This window comes from Gekko japonicus, unplaced genomic scaffold (genome assembly GCF_001447785.1).
Source record: "Gekko japonicus isolate JY-2015 unplaced genomic scaffold, Gekko_japonicus_V1.1 scaffold1230, whole genome shotgun sequence".
NCBI lineage: Eukaryota > Metazoa > Chordata > Lepidosauria > Squamata > Gekkonidae > Gekko > Gekko japonicus.
Window position 1 is genome coordinate 281,660 of NW_015160249.1, and position 16,652 is coordinate 298,311.

The following is a 16,652-nucleotide window of genomic DNA, read 5'->3' on the forward strand; positions in this document are numbered from 1 at the left end:
TGCAGCGAGTGGAGCTTTGCTCTGGTAGAAAACTCTTGACTTCATGATAAGGAGCTGCAGGGACCCAACTTGTTTTGTCCGTTTGCTTGTTTTAAGTTACTTGTTTTTTCAGGTAAACTCTGAGTGTGTTCGTTACCTTCTCTGTATCCCCCCACCAATGTTCCCTCTAAGCTGTGGGGTCTTGTGAGCAAAAATTCTACTTTGTGAGCTACTGGCATTAAAGTTGTGAGCAAGCAATATGGCTACTGCATAAATTAGCTTGCTCTGGAGCCATCCTTCCTGAGCTAAGACAAAAAATGTGTGAGCCGGAGGCTGAAAATTTGTGAGCTAGCTCACACTAACTCAGCTTAGAGGGAACACTGCCCCCCACCCACCCATCCTCAAAGACTTTTAAGATTGAGACACGCCTTACAAAGTTAAAACTGTGGTAACAAACAGTGATATCTTATTTGATTGTGTTGTGGGTTTCCTAACAATGTGTTGGATATTGGGTGTTGGATAGAATATGGGGTGTTGGATAGGCAATATTTAGAAGGCATTTTGGGGTGGTAGGAAGCAAGGCTTGTGTCTTCTGTATCCGGGACTGAATTAAAGGGCATCTAAACACCCAAGCGTAGAAGCATGTATTTATTCGATGGATGTATTACTCTTCTTTATGCTGATTTTTGTTGTTGTTGTCCAGTCGCACATTGGAACCCACTAAATAGTTACCATCCTGGTGGTTCTTTGAATGGTCAGTCCTGTGCCTTGTCTAACGCAGAGGTCCCCAACCTTTTTTTATTATTATTTTTCCATTGTCAGAAATATTTCAGCCATTTTTCATATTTTTCACAGAATCATAGCACTTTATATACTAATAAAACCACTATCCATTCTGTTGCTAAAGATAGGTAAGCCTTCCAAGAAGTCAAATTTAAATTATATATCGCTCTGCTGTTCAAAAATACAGCAAATTCTTATAATAGAAATTATTTGGAATTATCTCTTTTCCTGTTAAATATTCCATTATTGGGTACCATATTTCAATACATTTTTCTTCTTGTTTCAATGATTGTGCCATAGATGGGTTATTTACAATCTTACCCCAAGTAAAAATGGTCCCATTTTCTCTACTCTTGTACAGTAGGGATTTTATTGTTTTTCCAATTATCTGCTCTTAGGGTCCCCAACCTTTTTGAGCCTGTGGGCACCTGTGGAATTCTGACACACGTAGTGGGGTGCAGCCACAAAATGGCTGCCACAGCTTACCTCCAGTCACACAGTGAAGACCCTTGTGCTGTGGTGGCAGCTGCTGCCAAAGCGACATATTTAAAAAACTGCAGAACCAGTCAGATCTCCAGGGCTCAATCAGAAGCCTTGCTGGGAGGGAGAACTGGTATAAAATGTGTTTTAGAGGGTACATTACCCCCAAAGACAATGGGAGGTGTTGGAAATGTCAGAATACAGATGCAACATTCTATCACATGTGGTGGGCATGCAAGAAACCAAGAAAGTATTGGATAGAGATACATGAAGAAATGCCAAAGAAGCTAAAATTTAAATTTGCGATGGATCCTAAAGCCATGTTACTAAATATCCTACCAAGCAATATTACTGAAATACACAGTGAACTATTTAAATAATCGGTGACAGCGGCTAGAGTAATTTTTGCAGTAAAATGGAAGGCAGGAAAATGTCCAGATTTGAAGGACTGGAAGAATAAATTAAACGAATATGCGATACTGGCAAAACTAACATCTTATATACACAACAGATCGACTTCAGAATTTCAAGAAAAATGGGAAGTATTTTTCAACTATATAGCTGAAAATCAAGAATAAATTTAAATTAAAACAGAAAATCATAAAAGGAAAGCGTTAGGCAATATATATTTTCAATAAAAATATCCGATATGAAGATAGATAGAAAATATAGGAGAAGAAAGTATACCCTGCCCTTCACTCGAAGTCTCAGAGTAGCTTACAATCTCCTTTCCTTCCCCCTCCCCACAACAGACACCCTGTAAGGTAGGTGTGGCTGAGAGAACTCTGAGAGGAATGCTCTTGAGAGAACAGCTCTGAGGGAACTGTGACTGACCCAAGATCACCCAGCTGGCTGCATGTGGAGGAAGAGTGGGGAATCAAACACGGTTCTCCAGATTAGAGTCCTGCCCCTCTTAACCACTACACCAAACTAGCTTTCATAGGATAAAGGCATTTAAATAGAAGTGAAATCTTGAAAGTAAATATAAGCAAGTTCTATATAAATGAGTGACTTGATTGATAATTGTATGATTTAGATTATTGTATTTCATTATTTATGTATGATTTAGATGTTTGTATTCAGCTTCTTATGTGTGATTTAGATGATGGTAGATGATTGTAAATATCGTACTTGTATGTTTTATGTTTGTGTGTTTGTAAATTGAAACATGGGGTTATCAGATGGTTTTGTTTTTGTTATTTTTTTGGTCATTGGTCTTCGTTTTGTGTGTGTAAATAAATTTTTTTTTTTTTAAAAAGAAGCCTTGCTAGCCAAAAGTCCCACGTGGCCCCAGCCACTTACTAAACACACTTGGAGGGGGCCCCAGAAAAGCTGTCAGCGGGTGCCACGGGGCCCGCGGGCACGGTGTTATGGACCCCTGGTCTAATTCGTAACTATTTTAGTATTTCTTTTGAAGTAGAAGTGTCATTCTTGCAACTTTCCCCCCTCTTCCAGGGCCCTGTGCTCATTGGCAGTTCTCAAGGCGGTGTCAATATCGAAGACGTGGCCGCGGAGAACCCTGATGCAATCGTTAAGGAGCCCGTGGATATTGTGGAAGGCATCAAAAAGGAGCAAGCAGTCAAGGTGCTGAGCAAAGTGTGCCCTCGTCTGTGGGTCCTTCCAAGTAGCTTGACGATGAACCAAACCCAGTAGCGTAAGCAGGCTGGTGTTCGCGCCAGTCCTTTTGGGTAGTGGGGGACATGCAGGATTGGAAACTTGGCAGTCCTTTTGGGTAGTGGGGGACATGCAGGATTGGAAACTTGACAGACTGGAAAGTTGGGGCCTGGAGATCTCCCAGAATTAGAGCTTATCCCCTGATGTCAAAGATCAGTTTCCCTGGGGGAAATGGCTGCTCTAAAGGCCAGTTTCTACTGTGCTATATCTATCAAGGCCCTTTCCCTCCCCAGAGGGCCCCCCCCCAAATCTCCAGGAATTTCCCCATCTGGAGTTGGCATCCATAGTGACAGCCCCCCCCATGGGGTAGCAGCTTGCCTTTCAGCAGCGTTCCCTTCCTCCAGAAGCCTTCGCGGGTTAGCCTGCATCAACCGTATTGCGATGTGACAGAACAAGCAAAAAATGCAAATGGGAACGTTCAAAGGGGACCCGCCACAAAGTGTTGCCAAGCGTTACGCAATCCCGCACATGTTTTAATCTGTGTTCAGTGGAGCTTACCCCCTGTTAATTATGCATCGGATGGAGAAAGCAGCTGTCCTGTCAAACGTCAAGCTGAATGATCTTTAAAGGGACATGTTCCCCCCCCAGGGCTGCTTTTGTGAAGAAGGGGAGGAGGGTTGTTGGGGGCTGCTCCTTCCTCCCCTCCCCTCTCCAGCAGCAGCCCTACAGGAAACTGTCCCTTTAAAGTACCTAAGCAAAGACTTGGGGCTTTGGGACATTTGGTTTGGTGCGGCAGGTGCCCTTCCAGGTGCCTGATCCTCAGCCAAGCAGATTGAATGGCTGGCTTAGAGCCCCTTAGTCAGTTTGGTGTCGTGGCTAAGTGCGCGGACTCAGTTCTGGGAGAACCGGGTTTGATTCCCCACTCCTCCACTTGCACCTGGCTGGATGACCTTGGGCAAGCCATAGTTCTGGCACAGCTGTTCTTGAAAAAGAGCTGTTTCTGCCAGAGCTCTCTCAGCCCTACCTTCCTCTCTAATCTGGGAGAACCGGGTTTGATTCCCCACCCCTCCACTTGCACCTGGCTGGATGACCTTGGGCAAGCCATAGTTCTGGCACAGCTGTTCTTGAAAAAGAGCCGTTTCTGCCAGAGCTCTCTCAGCCCCACCTTCCTCTCTAATCTGGGAGAACCGGGTTTGATTCCCCACTCCTCCACTTGCACCTGCTGATGTGACCTTGGGTCAGTCACAAGCTCTGGCACAGCTGTTCCTGAAAGAGCAGTTTGTGTCAGAGCTCTCTCAGCCCCACCCACCTCACAGGGTGTCTGTTGTGGGGAGGGGAAGGGAAAGGAGTTTGTAAGCCGCTCTGAGACTCCAAGTGAAGGGCGGGGTATAAATCCAATCTCTTCTTCTTCTTCTTCTCACAGGGCGTCTGTTGTGGGGAAAGGAAGGGAAAGGAGTTTGTAAGCAGCTCTGAGACACCTTTGGGTAGTGAAGGGCGGGGTATAAATCCAATCTCCTCCTTCTCTTCTTCCTCCTCCTCGTCGTCTTCTTCTCTGCTTGAAGTAAAAAAAATCCCTAGTCTTTCACTTAGCAGTGGCATAGAGTTGTAACCTCCCACCTTGACTGCAGGGGGCCAGTTCTGTTGCTTCCATAATTGGCACAGGCCAGTTGCTTTATTATTAGAGATGGCCATGGTTTTAGGGTCTCCGGCTTGCAGCTGTAGCCTTGTTCACATGTTACAGTGAAGACACACACAACCTGCCTGTACATGCGTGCATAAGAGTGCAAGAAAAAGCCGTTGCAGGTTTCAGCTATAAGTGAAACCAGAGACGTGGGGTTTAAATCACAGGCTCAGTTGTACCTTCATCGTACGTAACCTGAGAATGACTTATGAGATTTTGCTACCCTTTCCCCTCTGTTCTCAGGTGGCTGAGAAAATGGGATTTCCCACAAACTTAATAGACGAAGCGGCTGAAAATATGATTAAGATATACAACCTCTTCATTAAATTCGATGCCACTATGGTAGAAATTAACCCCATGGTTGAAGATTCGACAGGAATCGGTAAAGTATCTTAGTGACTGATCTAGTGACGTTGAAAACTGAACCGGGGGGGGGGGGGGTTGCAACTTAATGCAGTAATTCTTCCAGTGCAGAGCTAAATCCTCAGTGAAAATCTGTTTCGAAAAATGTGCTATGAGGTACAGCCATGTTGTCCTCTGGGCTGGAAAGATGGTTTTATACCATGTATTGCTGTGTAATCAGCTGAATGCATTTCGGGTTGCCGGTGATGGTTGTAGACTTCTTGGCTTGTGGTGGTGGGAAAGTACCATTCAAGTTGCTGCCGACTTATGGCGGCCCTGTAGGGTGTTCCAGGCAAGAGATGAACAGAGGTGTTTTGCCACTGCCTGCTTTTATGTAGTGACCCTAGACTTCCTTGGGGGTCTCCTGTCCAAGTACTAACCGGGGCTGACCCTGCTTACCTTCCAAGACTCAAGATCAGGCTATCCTGGGCTATCTAGGGTTCTCGGTTTGTAAGAAACCTCAATTTGTGGTGACATCCAGATTGACCAGTTGTGGCTTTATTTCTTCGTTGCAAACTGGAATTCCAAATCCCTGTTGAGTCCTAACTTATTAATGACAATCAAACTGAAATGCATTAGTTCATCTGTTTTGGCAACCACAACCGATCATGGTTTGTTTTTCCAGGAAGTCTTCCATCTGTGGGTAATATGTGTGGGGTGGGGAGCAAACGCAGCTCTTGTGACTGAAGCTTCAGAGTAACTTAGATGTTTAGCGTGTTTCCCTACCCCAGAGGTTTGCAGCCGGTGGCTTAGTATGGAACCAAATGTGGCTGTTCTAAGAAGGAAATGAAATCTTTAAGGTTATATTTGAGGGGTAGGTGGCATGCTAGAATGGCCAGTAAGCAATGTTCCCTCTAAGCTGAGTTAGTGTGAGCTAGCTCACATTTTTTTAGCCTCCGGCTCACAATTTTTTGTCTTAGCTCAGGCAGGATGGCTCCAGAGCAGACTAACTTATGCAGCAGCCAAATCGTTTGCTCACAACTTTAATGCCAGTGGTTCACAGAGTAGAATTTTTGCTCACAAGACTCCACAGCTGAGAGGGAACATGGCCATTAAGTGGCGGGAATGGCGGATGGAGATTCTGGGAATACTAAAGGCGGACGGAGATTCTGGGAATACTAAAGACCTCCTTAGAGATCCTTTATAGAAAGGGAAAGATTGGAGGTGGGTATTTGCTAGTAGTCCAAATGCAAATCACGTGCAGATTTGTGTAAATCATGTGCAGATTTATGCCAGTGCACTAAAACAGCTGTCCTCCTGGGTTTATTACTTATTTTGAGAACTTTCTAATAAAGGGCTCGCAACAATCAGTGTGCAGAAACTTTATGGATTATTAATAGGCATATCATGAGTAATGTTTAAGTTGTATGATTTCAGTAACGGGAGTGGGCTCTCGCATATTAGCTCTCTGTTGATCTCCTCTGAATGTCGATGTCGTTTGGCCTCTAATTAGGGTAGGGGGTCGGCAACATTTTACAGATTCAGTTTTGGCCCTAGCTCTTCATGCATGTTGGGCTGAAATCTTAAAACATCTAGTCAAATCCATGTCCCTTTCCCAAACATGTCCTTTTAAGGTTTTGCTCCCCCCACCTCCTTTCACTGTGAATATAGTCTTGTGATGTGGAGGAATTAACCCGATTCCTGTTAAATGAGAGCCCTTCAGCAGATTACAACCAAGCTTCTAAAAATGTGCTAGAAGAGGTGTACAGTTGGGTCGTACTGCAGAACTGTGCCACTTTGGGGAACGGGTGGGAAGAATGCCATTTAAAAAAAAATTCTTCCAGCCACTCTTTTTCCAGTTTGGTGTAGTGGTTAGGAGTGCGGACTCTAATCTGGGAGAATTGGGTTTGATTCCCCACTTCCCCACATGTACCTCCTGGTGTGACCTTGGGTCAGTCACAAGTTCTTTCAGAGCTGTTCTCTCAGGAGCAGTTCTCGAGAGAGCTCTCTCAGCCCCACCTACCTCACAGGGTGTCTGTGGTGGCGAGGGGAAGGGAAAGGAGATTGTAAGCCGCTCTGAGTCTCCTTCAGTGAAGGGAGGGGTATAAATCCAATCTCCTCCTCCCCCTCCCCTCCCCCCCTCCTTGCTTCTGCGTCTTGGTTGTGCATTAACCCAGAAAAGTTTGAGCCCAGCACAACTCCTGCTGTGCTAGTTCTCTTCTTGGAGGGGATCTTAAAGCCATTTAATTCCTCTCTCTGCTGCCTGAACTTGGTACAATCCCTTCTCCCTCCTCGCTTGGCCCCTTATTGGTTTGTGCCGTGTGCAGCCATTGGCTGCTCGATGAGGTCCCGTGCGATGCGGCCACTCACTGTGTCTCCCACACACTGCCATTTTATCAACACACGGAAGGGTAATGGCTTCATGATTTGGTGTCTTCTTGAAGGAGACACCATGACTCAGGGAAAGGGTCTCCGCTTTGCGTGCAGAAGGTCCCACGTTCAATCCACCACATCTCTAATTAAAAAAAAACAAGAACAACCCAGGCAGTAGATGGCGTGAAAGGCCTGAGATTCTGGAGAGCCACTGCCAGTCTGAATAGACAGTACTGACCCTGACGGACCAAGGGGGTCTGATTCAGTATAAGGGGTTCCGGAACATAATTTCATTCCTTTTAACTCTCAGAATTAACCAACCTTTGCTTTAAGAAAGACGATATAAAAGAGTTCAAATAAGTCAGATTTTCTTAGTGGAAGAAATAATATTATTTTTATTTTATTTGTTTACATTTAAAAAAAATTATTTTAACAAAAAAAATTAATTTGACATTTAACATTAAGTTGGCGTCAGTATTGATGTACCGTATCCAGAAATTAAAAATATACATAAAATACCAATGGTAAAGAGTGCAGTTAGATAATTTTAACATACAGCCAATTACAGATCAGAATACACGTGGTAAGATTTAGAATTCATTTTGTCTTTAAATAATTAAGGATCTGACAGGTCGTATTAAATTATACATCAAAAGTAAATCATATTTCTATAATATACGTTACAAGGTAAAATGTCATTTTCCATTAAATATTGCACTACGGGATACCGGATGTCTTCAAAATGGGAAAACAACATAACCTTGTAAATTATGTGGGTCCTAGCGCATTGTTTTACCCAATACAAAATATTCCCGTAGCTTTTCTCTCCAAGACTTTATAGAAGGAGGAGAAGAAGAAGAAGAGAAGAGATTGGATTTATACCCTGCCCTTCACTACCCAAAGGTGTCTCAGAGCGGCTTACAAACTCCTTTCCCTTCCCCTCCCCACAACAGGCACCCTGTGAGGGAGGTGGGGCTGAGAGAACTCTTGACAGAAACTGCTCTTTTTCAAGAACAGCTGTGCCAGAACTGTGGCTTGCCCAAGGTCATCCAGCCAGGTGCAAGTGGAGGAGTGGGGAATCAAACCCAGTTCTCCCAGGTTAGAGTCCGTGCACTTAATCACTACACCAAACTGGCTTGAGTATGTCTCCAGTAAGTAGCAATAATTCTTAATGTTCAGTCTAAACTAGGTTTGTTTGCCTTCCAAAGTGATGTGTATGGACGCAAAGATAAACTTTGATAGCAATGCGGCTTATCGTCAGAAGAAAATCTTCAGCCTGCAGGACTGGACCCAGGAGGACAAGAGGGACCAGGATGCGGCCAAATCAAACCTCAACTACATCGGGTTGGATGGAAACATTGGCTGTCTGGGTATGTAGGTTGGCGGGACGTTGAAGGAGAGAGCTCGACGCGTGTGGTGGGTGCCTGGGAGATGGATTCTCAGAGTTCTGTCTCTGTCTCTCCTCCCCTCCCCTCCTTCCCCCCCACTTTCAGTGAATGGGGCTGGTCTAGCAATGGCCACAATGGATATAATTAAACTTCACGGAGGCACGCCTGCAAACTTCCTGGACGTTGGAGGTGGTGCGACGGCACAGCAAGTAACAGAGGCCTTTAGGCTCATCAATTCCGATAGAAAGGTAAGACCAGCTTGGCTGTGTAAAGGCCGTCCTCTGTGTGACTTTGTATTTATGCCTTTGGGGCACCTTTGGGGCTGAAAGGCAGGATCGGGCACGCAAAGCTGTGTAAATCTAGGGACCCCGTTTCCCTAGCAACGTGTGTGCATTGGCCACTGAAAGCTTTCAGTAGTGAGTAAGCAAGGAAACTAAGATTAAGCCTTTCTAGATTCTGTTGTTTTCATACACATGTATTAAAGGAGGGGGGGGACTCTGATGTAGTGAATATTCGTATATATATTTCCTTGTATCCCCCACCCGCTCAATCCATTGCATAGGATCAGGTGACAGTACGTTAGGGAAATAAAGCCATGTCCTTTTTTCATTGCCACTGCCTTGTCTTGGGTCCCCAGCTTTTTTGAGTCCGTGGGCACCTTCAGAATTCTGACACAGGTCGTTGGGCACAAATCACAAAATGGCTGCCACCGTAGGTGGAGCCAGTCACATAGCTGTCGCGGGAGATGGAGCCAACTGCAAAACGTCAAGAGTCGAGGTTATCTATAACTCTGATAGTAACACTTCAACACTTCTGGCAGAAACTCTGTTCAACAGGATGCCTTCTAATCTACACAGCCAATCAGGAGCCCTGCTGGACAAAAGTCCCACTTAGCCCCTCCCACTTTCTCAAAGCACTTGGCCGGTGCCATGGCAACAAAAGGGAGCACGTTGGGGACCCCTGGCCTAGTCCACCCCTGCCTAATGTCTGTCATCAGCCAAAGCAGTGATTAGGACCAGTCCACCACTTTTTCACTGAATCTTGAAGACTTACCACATTACAATCTTTTGTTAACATTACTCTTTCCTTTGCTGAGTTTTCCAGGATTCGGCTTTGCTTCCTCCGTTGCACACGTGCTCAGTCGTGAATTCAACCTGGGGGTTCAAGTGCAAACCTAATAGGTCCCTTTCTGGGTCTCCCACTGGGGGCCCTACGGCTCTGTGCCCTGTGCATGCTGTCAATGGGGAAGTAAATGTAACTTTGCCACTCCTGGCTTCCAGAATTGAAAGAAGGCACACACATACGCCGATCCATAGCCAGTTCTAACTTTAGAAAACGTAAAATCATTTGCATGCATCTGGCCCTTGCCTGCTCCATCGATCAGTTAAGTCTAGGCACCAGGTGCAAGGCAATCTCTCAAAAGATGACAGTTAGGGGACGATTGCACTCCTGAGCCGTAACCGAGGGAGAGGTTCCGAGCAAGTCACCGCTGACAGTTGGACTAGACCTCTCAAGGCTGTTCCCTTCCCAGTTTGGTGTAGTGGTTAAGTGTGCGGACTCTAATCTGGGAGAACCGGGTTTGATTCCCCACTCCTCCACTTGCACCTGCTGATGTGACCTTGGGTCAGTCACAAGCTCTGGCACAGCTGTCCTTGAAAAAGAGCAGTTTGTGTCAGAGTTCTCTCAGCCCCACCCACCCCACAGGGTGTCTGTTGTGGGGAGGGGAAGGGAAAGGGGTTTGTAAGCCGCTCTGAGACTCCAAGTGAAGGGCGGGGTATAAATCCAATCTCTTCTTCTTCTTCCCCTTCTAGCAGTAGCTATTACATCACCAGCTTTTTCTTTCTGAGTTTTGCAAGCTAACTGAGAGTTCAAGCACTGTTCAAGTTCATCTTACTTTAATCTTGGACGGTACGGAAAAGTTAGATTAATTGCTTTTTAATAGAGGTTAAAGAGATCGGCCTTGAGAAAAGGAACTGTTCTCTTTATTATGCACGACAGGAGGGAATACAAGCACGTAAAAATTAATCCTGCAATGACTGTAGAAAGGGTTTTCGAGGCAAGAGGCATTCAGTGGTGATTTGCCGTGGCCTGCCTCTGTGTAGCAGTCCTGGGCTTCCTTGCCGGACTCACGTCCAAGTGCTAACTGGGGCCTGACCCTGCTTTGCTTCCAAGATGTGATGAGGTTGGTCTAGCCTGGGCCGTTGAGGTCAGGGGTCACCCTTCCCGGAGAGACTGACCGACCCAGCTCTTCGTACATTTCGTGTGTGAGTGAGAGAGAGAATGAGACAGTTTAAGAATCTGGGTGTGCTTTGCTTTAAGCCGAGTCCTGCTGTGCTTAAAGCACAAAAATGGAGGTTATGGATGCTGTGATCTCTTGGAACATCAGGGATCCTTTGTCAAATGAAGAGATTATCCTTTTTAGTAGGAAAAAGAAATGGGAGGAATCTTCTCTGCTTTTTTTTTTTAATTACTCTTCTGTTCCTATGTGATACTTCTCTCTACACAGGTACAGGCTATCCTAGTAAACATTTTTGGAGGGATTATGCGATGTGATATTATTGCGCAAGGTATAATTGTGGCGGTGAAAGATCTGGAGCTGAGAATACCTATTGTTGTACGGTTACAAGGTGAGCCCCTCCTTATCCATTTGCTGGGTCTTATTCTTTGCTTCTGCTTTCTCGCTGAGGTGTGCTGGAAGAATATTGTGTGTAGTCTTTTTATGCCCCCCACCCCCAAGGATTTTAATGGCTGAAATAAGCCTACAGGAAATGGGTCACCAGTCCCCCCAATATTGAAATCCTTGGACAGTGGAGAGTATTTTCCTGTCTTAAGCCATATTTTCTTCCAAGAGGACAATGGTGGGCTCCTTGAATCGAGGCTTCTGCTCATGGCAATAACTTGCAGTGTCTGTCTTTATGTTGGGAGCAGGGAGGAAGGTTCTTCTTCACAGTTGAGTTGCGGGTCATTGCTGTGATCCATCAACCTGAGCGGAGATTATAGAGATTTTAGCTAGGAAATGGGCATGAACCAGCTCACAAACTAAAGTTTGTCACAGATTTTTGCTGGTTCATGGGTGAATGTTTCCAAACTGAAGAACTGCCACGAACTTCCACAAATTTTCATGCAGTTTGTGGTGGTTTGTGAAGAGGAGAAAGCAGGGGGGTTAAATGGCTCCCAGCCATTTTAAACCCCTGCTTTCTACTCTTCATGGAAAACAACTGAGTGGCGGGGAGCTCAGCTGTTTTGTTTATATGGCTGGGGGCCTTTTTAAACCCCTGCTTTCTGCTCCTCGCAGCTTTTCGCAAGAAGCAGGAAGTAGGGGTTTAACCTTGAAATGGCTCACAAGCCAATACAAACTGGTTCAGTTTGCAAACCAGCGTATTGATTCATGTTTCAGCCATGAGCCAGGAACCAAACCACAAAAAAATGCAGTTCATGTCCATCCCTAATCTTACCTTGGTGACCCTCAATGAATGACAGTCATGACACTGATTGAAGATTTTGCTGGTGACAAAGGTTTGGGCCTCCTGGGCAAAGGTACTTCTCATCCAGTGAGAGCCAATACGATGTAGTGGTTAGAGTGTCGGACAAGGATCCGGGACACCCAGGTTCGAATCCCCGCTCTGTCATGGAACACTGCTGGGTGACCTTTGGCCAGTCACCCACTCTCGGCCTAACCTACCTCACAGAGTTGTTCAGAGGATAAAACGGAGGACAGAGTGATGTAAGCTCCTCTGGGCCCCTGTTGGGAAGACAGGCGGGATAGAAATGAAGTAAATAATTTCCAGTCCTACAATATGTCTCAGTGTGGCTTGTCCTCCGTTTGTGAGGAGAGTTGGCACGGCAGCTGGCTTTATCAAGGCCTCACGATGATGTCTGTGCCATGCGTCATCCAGAACGACAACATAGTGCTACCACACAGTTGTAGCGTCCCGCGTTGGAACTTAGCAACTAGCAGAGGTCATTTCGGGGGGGGACCCAGTTCCCCCGGGTGAGGTGCAGGGGGCGGGGCACATGACGAAGCCCCACCCCCTGCTTCCGGCCGCCCCACTTCCAGCCGTCATTCAGCCAGGAGGAGGCAGGAGAAGAGGGAGGGTAAGTTGCTTCCTCCCCGCCTCTCCCCACCCCTGCCTGCCTGGGGCCAGGGAGGGCCTTGGCGGGGCTTCCTCGCACTCCCGCTGGCCTTGCAGGTCCACCGCCGGGCCCCTGATGTCAGGGGGTGTGGCATATGCTAATGAGTTATGCTAATGAGTTCCCCTAGCTCTTTTTCTACGAAACGACCCCTGGCAACTAGTATTGACGGGCGTTACCTTGGATTCATAAAATATGAACTCTTAACCATGCAGGCACACGGGTGGATGATGCCAAAGCTTTAATAACAGATAGCGGTCTGAAAATCCTGGCCTGTGACGACTTGGATGAAGCTGCTAAAATGGTGAGCTCAAAAGTTCTTGGGGGGGGGGGGAATCCTTTGCCACAATTTCCTTTGGAGGGGGGGGGGGGGGTGTTAGCGTGCTTCAATGAGTCATTGCTCGCTTGTTTAAACACAGCGGCTCAGATCCAGTTAACAGAGCAGAGAAGAGCTCATGGGAGACCTGCCTGTCCCTCTTCTCCTCTCTTTCTGTTCTTCTCTGGGCCTTCAAAATGTTGGAGAACCTTCAGGAACCGTGTTTAAAGTGGGGTCGCAGTGGGAGAGGGAAATAAGCCCCTCCCCTCCACAAGCTGTTGCTCCACTTGTGGGGGGGGGGGGAGAAGGAATTTTCCATCCCTTTTCGCAAAAGGAATTGCACAGGGAAGGGAAAAGAGAAGAAGAATAGGCTAAGAAACCCATCTCTTGTGGAGTAACTGCCCAGTGCTGCAAGTCGAGTGGCTTTTCTGCTGATTTAATTGTCTGACTTGGCCGTTGAGTCCTAAAGTGCAATTTTCCTGACGGCTGAATCTCAGAGATGCTCATTGAACCCTAGTTAAACAGGAGCTGCGGTGGCTCAAGTGGTTAAGACGCTGAACTGCAGGCTGTGGAAGGTTGGTAGTTCAGCAGTTCGAGACCCAAGTGTGCCGCATGACAGAGTGAGCTCCCATCTCTAGTTCCAGCTCCTGCCAACCTACCGTGTTTTCCCGAAAATAAGACACTGTCTTATATTTATTTTTTCTCAAGAAGACACACTAGGGCTTATACCACAAATGCATAGAAATCCTGCTAGGGCTTATTTTTGGGGTAGGTCTTATTTTCGGGGAAACAGGGTAGCAGTTCGAAAGCAAGAAATTGCAAGTAGATAAATAGGTACCACTTCGGTGGGAAGGTAACAGCGTTCCATGCACCTTGGTGTTTAGTCATGCCGGCCACATGACCACGGAAATGTCTTCGGACAGCGCTGGCTCTTCGGCTTTGAAACGGAGATGAGCACCACACTCCTAGAGTCGGACTCGACTGGCTTTCGAGCAAGGGAACCTTTACCTTTAAACAGCAGTGAAAAAGCTCTTGCTCAGGTTGAGGCTAAGCAGACATCTTTTGGGCCGGGGATCTCCAGAAGATGTTGATCCATAGAGCGTAAAGCTCTTTGAGGGACGTAGTGGAAGAGACGGTCCTGCAGATTTATTTATTTATTTATTTCATTGTATTTATACCCCGCCCTCCCCACGAACAGGCTATGTTAGATATGTTAGTCCCAGACCGCATAGGGCTCTGAAGGTTATAAAACTCCACAAAGGAATCCAGAATATCTTTAGGATTATTAACCATTTCCCCCTTTGAATTTTTAACAGCCATGATCAATTTCCTTTGCTGGCGTCTCTTGATTTTGTTGCTACTTAATGTCTTTCAGGAACCCTGAAATATAGTAATTTACAGTGAAATGTTTTATTGCTCCAGTCCCAACTGATATTGCTGGTTGCAGAATGGCAGCCGATGTCTGCAAAGTTCAGTTGACATTGCTGACTCTGGAATATCTGGCCAAGGTGGCCAAATGCCTACTGCCAGCTCCTGGAATGACCATATATAACTTAACATCAAATAAAGCTCCAAAGTGTTCCAGTTCTTAAGCTATTCTTATCATTTAAGTACACTATTCAAAACAGTTAGTACACAGGCAGGTTAAGAATTTGAAAGAAACTTTACAATCCCAGAATAGACATCACAATTCCAAAGTCGAGAAAAGACTTCACAACTCCAAACCGGACTGAAAAACACATGGAGGTCCATGGAGCCTACTGTTGGTTTTGAATATGTTCTTTGTTTAAACTATGTTTAATTGTTCTGAGCAATCTGTTGGATCAGTGGCTATACACCCTATTGGGTTGTAACCACTAACCCTTCTTTGTATTTCAGTGAACGTAATATATAGTTTTGAACATAGTTGTGAATTGTAGATGGTCTTCCCTTGGTGGATGTTTTTTGTGGCTATACTTTTACACTTGTGGCTATACTTTTACACTCTGATAAGAACTGTTATTGAAAAAGAGCAGTTTCTGTCAGAGTTCTCTCAGCCCCACCTACCTCACAGGGTGTCTGTTGTGGGGAGGGGAAGGGAAAGGAGTTTGTAAGCCGCTCTGAGACACCTCTGGGTAGTGAAGAAATCCAATCGCTTCTTATTCTTCTAAGGGTTCCCTGCTGTCTTTGGCATAAACGTGTTACGGCAAACTCGCTCAATTGCCTGGGGGCTTATTACTAATTGCCAGGTGGTCTACTCACAGCACATGATGGTAGTTCCTACAGCTGGATAAATGAACAAAGAATCCCCGTTGATAGACTCACATGCTTTTTTGGATGATCCCTGTATGGGTGAGGATGTTCCTGATACTTACTTGACTGTAGTAATGTGAAGTTACTTCTGCTTGTGTTTTGTCTTCTAGGTTGTGAAGCTCTCTGAAATAGTGACCTTAGCAAAACAAGCTCAGGTGGATGTTAAGTTCCAGTTGCCCATCTGATGGAGCAGACCGAGGCTCTCCCAATACTGTTCTGTTCTCGTTCCACTCCACCTCCCCTTTATATATGTGTGTCTGTGCAGAGGTTTTAATCCCTTGATATTTACTGTTAATATTCAGAACGTTTTACCATTCATATGAAACCATTGTATCGGTAAGATCTGCTCTTAAAGGCCTGCCTCTCCAGCTCACGGCTACGGAAACAGTTACTCTCAATAACGCTTGTTCATTGTCCAAAGGGAGCTTGATGCTGAAAATGTATTTCTCCCAAATAAAAAAAAAAATCTGAAGCCCACAAGGATTTTTTGTATTTGTCCCAATAATGACTCCACTTGCTAGCGCATCTGTGTGGAAGGCCCACAGTGTGGCGCTCACGAGCTATTTGAAAACCGTTGAGGAACCGTAGAGAAATACTACTGATTGGTAACAGAGGAATGTATCGAGATGACATTGTATATTGAAAAAAAATATATTTATATTCTGCAGTTCAATGAAGTTGAGCATATCACTCACTATTTATGAACAATGTACTTCTTCGCCCCGTGGGGATGGAGCAGAGACTGCGTTGTCCAACCAGAAGGGCCTCCTCGGGAGTAGCTTTTCCAGGGGACGGGAGGAAGTGGCGAAACTCCATTCTGTGAGCCGGAGCCGCGCTCTCTGCCCTTCGCATCCGCCCCAAACACGTTGGAAGCGAAACATGATTTGAGTAGTTGTAATTTAAATCACTACGAAACAATGTACTGTAGTACTTTAAAAGTCTTCTTAATTTCTGCTACATTTAAAAAGTACTATGTTAGTTTTGTACATGAACAAAATAAAGCTTATTTCTTTAGTGCTGGAGCAGACGTACTAAAACTCTTCTTAAAGCAGTTAATAAAATGACCTTAAAAGAAATCAGCCCTGTTTCTCTTTATTTTCATCAGTCTGGTTTTTCAAATAAAATGTAAGTTAAGCAGTGCTGGGCAGGTTGTAAGAATGAACGGACTTAATACAGTATGTTTAATACAGTAATCTTAGTGTTTATTTAGAGCACGGGTCTAAAGGCCCAGGGGTCAGAACCAACCTATCCAGGGCTCTGAACCGCCCGCAAG

The 16,652-nt window shown here is 45.5% G+C and overlaps 1 protein-coding gene across 1 annotated transcript in view; it reads left to right on the forward strand.

Annotated features, from left to right (window-relative positions):
* SUCLA2 (succinate-CoA ligase, ADP-forming, beta subunit) overlaps positions 1-16,439 on the forward strand; it is a 46,543-nt gene extending 30,104 nt beyond the window's left edge. The window contains exons 6-12 of the mRNA XM_015414081.1: positions 2,698-2,826; positions 4,781-4,919; positions 8,461-8,622; positions 8,746-8,888; positions 11,147-11,267; positions 12,987-13,075; positions 15,490-16,439. Coding sequence (XP_015269567.1) covers positions 2,698-2,826; positions 4,781-4,919; positions 8,461-8,622; positions 8,746-8,888; positions 11,147-11,267; positions 12,987-13,075; positions 15,490-15,564 — 858 coding nt within the window. The 3' untranslated portion in view covers positions 15,565-16,439. The remainder of the gene's footprint in view (positions 1-2,697; positions 2,827-4,780; positions 4,920-8,460; positions 8,623-8,745; positions 8,889-11,146; positions 11,268-12,986; positions 13,076-15,489) is intronic.
* The last annotated feature ends 213 nt before the right edge of the window (positions 16,440-16,652 follow it).